Raw genomic sequence first — 6849 nt, forward strand, 5'->3', positions numbered from 1 at the left:
CGCTTTCTCAAAAACGCCGCTAAAGCCCTGAACATTAGCGGCGCTTTATTAAAAACGCCGCTAAATCCCCGAAAGCTCGGTAAACGACGTTGTTCGGCTTAGGTTTTTTGCGGCGCTTTCTATAAAACGCCGCTAATTCTTATTTTCAGCGGCATTTTCCATAAAACGCCGCTAATGATCGATCTTTAGCGGCGTTTCAATAACAAACGCTGCTAAAGACGCCGCTAAAAGCCTGTTTTGGTGTAGTGAACAAATAAGCTGATTTTCAAGAATATCACCCCAAATCAGGTTGGAGCTATGGAAAAACTTAACCACCTTGTTTATTCCATTCTCTCTTCATTCAACTTTGACACGCAAAGATGTAGGCATTACCAACCCCTCGATAGATAATTGGATCATCAACATCTCTTATCCCCATGGATCCTCATCTACTGCAACAATCTCATAAAAGGATCCTCATCTTCTCCCTATGGACATCCTAAATCAAATGCCAACAATCCGTGGTTATATATAATATAAGTTAAAGCTAGCACAAAGGTTGTCTGGGTGGTGTAGTTGGTTATCACGCTAGTCTCACACACTAGAGGTCCCCGGTTCGAGCCCGGGCTCAGACATGGCAATCAACTTTCGTTTTGCCTTTCACAATCACTGAAGCCAAACCTTCCAAATTCCTTCACGGTTAAGCATTTTTCATTTTTAAAATACCATTTTGTTTTTCTGTCCAAAAAACCCTCTCCAATAACAATCTGTAAAGCTTCCTTCACGTAGAAAAATCAACTCTCCCTTTCCCTCACGAAACTTCGATATCTTTTTCCCCAGCTTCACTTCCTCGTAAAAGTTTCCTTTTTGCCGCTCCTTCCCCCTAGGGTTTCGTATAGTAAGGAACGAGGGGATCGAACATAATCAAATCGAATGGATTGGGGAAACGTAACCGCAGAGGATCTGATCGACGCGCTTCGTGAAGTTGACTGGTCATCACCGCCACGACCTCTCCCCGAATTCTTCTCTCGTTTCACCTTCCCTCGATCATATGCCAAATGGAATAGCCGCCTTAAATGCAATCTCTACTAGTATTTTTTTCTTTAATATTTTAATTTTATTTTCTTCTTTTGTTCGAATCAGTTTGAATCTTGATCGATGCTGTTTATTTGCCGAGAAGAGAAAATAAAAGAAAATTTGACGAGAAAAAAAAAAGAGAGAGAAGATAATTGTTGAATCTTAATCGGGAATGTGCTTTTGCATATACTAGAACAAATACGTCATTTCTTTTAGTTTTGTACTTGAATTTTATGCATTTCTTTCTCTTTGCAGCTACCGAACCAATTATTTCATCATGGTTGTTGTCATTCTTGGTAAGTAGACAAATCAACGATGGCGCTCGAGTTTAATTTTAGTTCATTTATTTTTTCTTAAATAACCTTGTGTGTGTGCGTGTGTGTGTTTTAATTTCATTTTGTAGGTTTGGGATTCTTGAGGAGACCGGTTGCTATTTTAGCTGCGATGTTAACAGCACTTAGCATTGCTTTTCTGAATGATAGGTAAGTTATGTTAGACCTCTTTGTTTAGTGTTCTGAATATCAAGTCAGTGAAGTTATTTTGAATGTTACCTTTGAAATGGATATACCTAGCATTGACGGTTTACATATGGTTAGGGTAGTTTCTGGTTCACGTGTGTATAACAACTTATTTATTTGTTACAGCTTTGCTGGTACTTTTAGTGAGAAGGTGACAAGAACTGTGAGGCAATTCTCTCCACATTTAGCGGCTAAGATGAGGCCTCCTCTTACGTAAGTTTTGATTACTTTGTTTGTGTTTGCAGACCTTATTTTCTTGATTGGTTATTAACTTTTTCATTCTGGTCAGGCCTGTTATTCGTGGTCGTCCCTCTGCTAAAAGAACAATTCACATATGTGGTCGGCCTCGTTGGGTCTTTGTCTTCATATTCTCAGCTGGTATTGATATGTTTCAGAAATGTTTTCTTTCTTAATAAATGAGAACTGATCTGTTTTCCATCCTGTGTAGTATAGGAAGCCATTAATTTTACCATTCTGGTTGCAGTGAGTTTCATCCTTTGGTATGTATCCTGTGGTCTCTTGACTGTGCTCTGGGCGCTTGCCATTGCACTTCTTGGTGAGTCATCTCCTTATGCTTTGTTTTTTTACCTCTAATTTTCCCCTTAGGATCTCATTTTTCATCTCTCTCTCTCTCTCAGCCACTATCCTCCATGCAAGTTTTAGAACACCTAACCTGAAGGCTCGTCTTAACACTTTCCGTGAGGAGTTCCGTGCAGTTTGGCGCAATTACAGTGAGCTGTAGCTCATATAGCCTATAGCATGTAAGTATATCTGCATCTAATGTTACATCGGATTTCAGTTTCCCTCTTTTTAAAAAAAATTAAGGTTTTACCTTGATTAGGGATTTACAACTGTTATTTTTGTTTTACTTCTCTAGTCTTCAGTGGTGAATCTGTTGACTAAATTCACATTCTTGATTTTAGATTATCGTGTATATTCACAATTTCACATGCTATTTTTATGTATTCCATGATTGTGGTTTTCTTCTCCACTGTCATATGCACAGTGGCATATTGGTATCACTCCTGAAGTCTTTGCTTTGTTTGTGTTATCTTGTATGTACACAAATGCATTATTTTCGAAACCTTCTCTATATAGTGATACTAGTTACTGAGTATCTATAAGTATCATTTAGTTCTTTATTCCATCTGATGAAAAATTTCCATTTAGGCCCTTTTATAATTTATAAAATTTTAAATTAGTAATGGTAAAATTGCACTTTGGCCCCCAAAAAATAAAAAGTTGATTTAATCCTTTAAAAATTATATAGATGTAAAATATACAATTTTATTCTGCCCTCCCCCCCCCCCCCAAAAAAAAAAAAATTTCTGGCTTCACTCCTGGGTACTAGGATTCGACATGAAGGTAATTGGCCTAGTGCTTAAAAGGATTGTGTTTGCATTAGGCATGCAAATGGGAAAGGTTCGATTTTGTTTTAGATTAGTTAACAAATTTTTCCATAGATCAAAATTGGCAAATTTCTTGGGTTTATATGTCAAAAGGTCAATTGAGTGACTGACGAGACACTTCCTAATTTGAACAGCTCTTGAACATTTGGTGTAGTAAATCACGGGACTGCTTCAAAATTTTTCTTGTCATGGTGTTGGTGTTGTATAGACTATTGGTTTTATAATTTCTAAACTCTGCTACTTTCTCTTACAACTTATACCATCAACCTTTATCTTCAGCAATGCCTAATCCTTTGTCGACTGCCTCTTGTACATGGGTGATTTGGCTTAAACACAAGGCAGGGCATGATTCTTATTGTTACTGCTTTCTTTGGTTTCAGCCTCTGGCAGTGAAGGAAGGTTGTGATTATGTGAAAACTCGTACAACATGTTATTGTAAGGTTAGATGGGTGCTGTTGATGTTTCTAAAAAGATAGCTTGTTTGGCTGAAGGCTGCTAATCTTTGCAATAGTGGAGAAGTTGTAAATTGTCAGTACCTCATTTGTTTCTGTAAAGCAGACCATTTCTGTGTTGACTCCTTATTGGAGAATATTTTTACTCAATACCCCTTCCTTTGAGAAGAAAAAGAAGTGCAGAATTTACATAAGCAATGATTGTTGTTGGGACAGGATTTAGCTACACTTGATTCATAATTACTTGTAGTTCCTTTTGCGGGTGAATTTATTGCTAAGATAGTGTAAAACCTCGTGCCTTGAGAAAAGAATGTTGTGAATGATTTCCATTATTGTTTGTTTACGATAATAATACCATATTGCTTTATTTTCTCACCGCTCACTTATCTGTGGCCCTTAAACACTGAAATATTGGTTTGAAATTTTGTCCTATCTCGGCCCAACTTTTGACTTGGCAAAATTAATGAATTAAATTACGTAAATATATACATTTTGAGTCAGCAAGTACATGGTGGTAATTAAAAAGTGAATCTTGGAGGCAATAAACCAAGATAAAGGGGGAAAAAACCAACTTCCTCCTATGACAAACGCTTTACATGTTAAATAAGCAAAAAACATAAACATTCGCAGTCAAACATAAAATCAACTCATCAACAATAAACTCATATTACTCAATTTATAAACATTTAACATTCAAGATATATTGAAAACCAGGAGCAGTATTTGGAGGAAAACGTATTTCAAAGGTGAATTAAGAGAAATTTTAGTGAAGATTAAATTGAAAATTTGAGAAAGATGGATTAAAAGTGTAAATATACTCATTTTAGAAAAATGGGCAAAATTTTAAAAAAATATTTTTTTATGAATGTGATACATATATGTATTGATATGTTGAGTTGGAAATTTTATATAGGGATTAAATTGAATAAAATGGAAAGTATATGGACTAAAATGTAATTTTCTCATTTTTATGGAAGAGGTACCTAAATAGGGGTGAGTAGATCCGATTTGACTTGAAAAACTCGGTAAAAATTTTAAATTTTGAATTAAATAGTTCAAGTTATTAGAGTTAATCGAGTTATTCTGATCAACTCGAAAAAAAATCAAATTTTTCGGTTTAACTTGAATATCAATTATACAATTCGAGTTATCCGAAAAAAGGCAAAACTACGTCGTTTTGATAAATATTTACCTTTTCTAAAGTTAAAAGTCAAAACCATTAAGTTAAAAGGCAAAACTACGTTGTTATAAATCATTTACCCAATAAATTAAAACGCAAAACTATTATATTATTTATGTAGTTAAATAATCTTGTACTTCAAATAATCGGTCCATGTAAACGCAACATTGAGTATAAACAATAGGATCCGTTAACTCGACTCGAAATTTTTTGACTCGATTTGATTCGATTCGAAAAGATTTCAAATTGAGTTTGGTTGTTTTTGACTCGATTTGACTCGTCTCGATCGAATGCTCATCCTTAGACTTAAATAAAAATTTTCCATCTTTAATTGATATTTAGAGACATGATGATGGGATTAAAATCCCATAGCTGACGAGGTGGAAAGTTTGTGGAAATTTATGGAAATTAAGGATGAAAAGAATTGAAATTTGATTGGATGATGGAGTAAATGAACTAAATTGAAAAAAGAAAGAAAAGTGTAGAATTTTCTGTCAATTAGAAGGTTGAACAGCAGCAGCTTGGGCAGCAAAAATAAAAGGGAAAGAAAGGAGAGAAAAGAAAGAAAAGGAAAAGAACAAGAGAGATAAAAAAGGAAAAATTCTCTTCTTTTTTTTTTTTTGAGTTTTTCCTTAAAACCAGAGCTTAATTTTAGATCTTAGAGTGCTATGGAATATTTTCAATCATGGAAACAACTTAGATGAAGATGAAAGTAAAGTGAAAACTTAGGAAGGTGAGGAGAAATGTTAATTTCAAGTGAAGAAATAGGTAAGTAATTAATTGAACTCAAGTTAGTTTATTTTAAATTGAATTATTTGAGTATTTAAAATTTAATATGAAATAGTTAAATAAGATATAATTAAGATTATTGAATATGTGTATTGAATTTAGTAGTTAATATGAAATTAAAGGTGTGTTAGTTTTCACAAAAAAAAAATAGGTGTGTTAGTAATGTAAGAAATGATAACGTGATAATTTAGTGACTAGTGAATTTCATGAAACTAAGGATTAAATTTTAAAGAGTGAAAATTTATTTATTTGTCACAAATTGATAAGTAAATAAATGTAGCATAGTGAAATTACTATAAAGAGGACTAAATTGTAAAGCGTATAAAAGGAGTTATGTGAAACCAATATTGTGATTAAAGACTTAAATGAAGTACTATGTGATAGAAGTGAAGTGTAAAGTGACATCATAATTATTGAATTTTCAATAATTTAAGGACTAAATTGTAAAATGTTCAAAAATTACTAAGTGTGATAAAATAGTGAAATAAAACATTTAAGTGAAGTTTTATAAGAAAGTAAAGTGTTTAATGACAGTGAATTGAAATCTAAAGTGCTAAGTGTTGTGAATATATGTTATGTTTGTTTTTTATGAATTGTGAATAAAGTAAATATGTGAAATAAAAATGTAGTGAATGTATTTATGTGATTCAAAGTGAATAAGTAATATGATACAAAGTGATATATGTGTGATATGTCAAGTATGTTATATGAAAGTGATACGTGAATAAATGCCTTAGCGAACTCAAAGGAAATATGATATATGATAATGAAATGATTTTGGAGTTGAAAGGGGCTAAGGATTCGGATGAGAATCAAGTTGGTGATACAGGGGTCCGAAGGAGATTAGGATAGGAGTATTGGGTTTTGTAATGTGTTTACTAGAGTTCCTATATATTTTTTTTTGGAGTTCTCGTTATCAAATTTCTGTTATAGGCTAGGAGTTCATGTTTAGCCTAGATCTCTACAAGTAAAGAAATTATTGAACTCCTCTGAGACTTATTAAGGACTACAAAAGTGATATGTGAAAATAAAAGTGTATGTATATATGCAATAATATGTGAAAATAAAGATAAATGTGAACATGTGAATTAAGTGTTTATGTTATGTTTGCGAAATGAGAGAAATATTTTGGTATGTGAATATACAAGATTTTGAGTCTTCGATTGGGACAATGGAAGCTCTTAGGAGCTTTGGCATTACCAAATTTTGTTGGTTTTATTGGAGCCTTCAGGTGATGAAGGAGTAGTTTTTTCATGTTCAATATTGTGCCGTGGGGTTAGAAATTTAGTCTCGTAATCTGTGCAATTTTAGGTTTTTTTTGTTTTAAATCTGTCAAAGTCAACATAACTCTCGCAAAGTGAGAATTCTCGATAGAAATTCTCCAAGACATCGAAAACAAAGCGGAAGCAACTCAAAGGTAAAAGAAGAACGAAAAAGCAGAAAAA

General features: G+C 33.3%; 1 protein-coding gene and 1 non-coding gene across 3 annotated transcripts; both read left to right on the top strand.

Moving 5' to 3' along the window:
• The first annotated feature begins 540 nt into the window (after nt 1–540).
• TRNAV-CAC (transfer RNA valine (anticodon CAC)) lies at nt 541–614 on the top strand. Its single transcript has one exon. It is a non-coding gene; the product is annotated as a tRNA-Val (tRNA).
• An 86-nt stretch (nt 615–700) lies between these two features.
• Nucleotides 701–3767, top strand: LOC105780431 (PRA1 family protein A1). Of its 2 annotated transcripts, none has more exons than XM_012604760.2 (8): nt 701–1070; nt 1312–1352; nt 1460–1538; nt 1701–1787; nt 1864–1952; nt 2059–2130; nt 2213–2335; nt 3263–3767. In XM_012604760.2, the coding sequence occupies exons 1-7, from the start codon at nt 913–915 to the stop codon at nt 2314–2316; spliced, it is 630 nt and encodes a 209-aa protein (XP_012460214.1). In that variant the 5' UTR covers nt 701–912; the 3' UTR covers nt 2317–2335; nt 3263–3767. The 2 variants fall into 2 exon arrangements, with proteins under 2 accessions (XP_012460214.1, XP_012460213.1); XM_012604759.2 differs by having other exon boundaries at nt 703–1070; nt 3364–3767.
• Nucleotides 3768–6849: the final 3082 nt, after the last annotated feature.

Source organism: Gossypium raimondii, chromosome 4 (genome assembly GCF_025698545.1).
Source record: "Gossypium raimondii isolate GPD5lz chromosome 4, ASM2569854v1, whole genome shotgun sequence".
NCBI lineage: Eukaryota > Viridiplantae > Streptophyta > Magnoliopsida > Malvales > Malvaceae > Gossypium > Gossypium raimondii.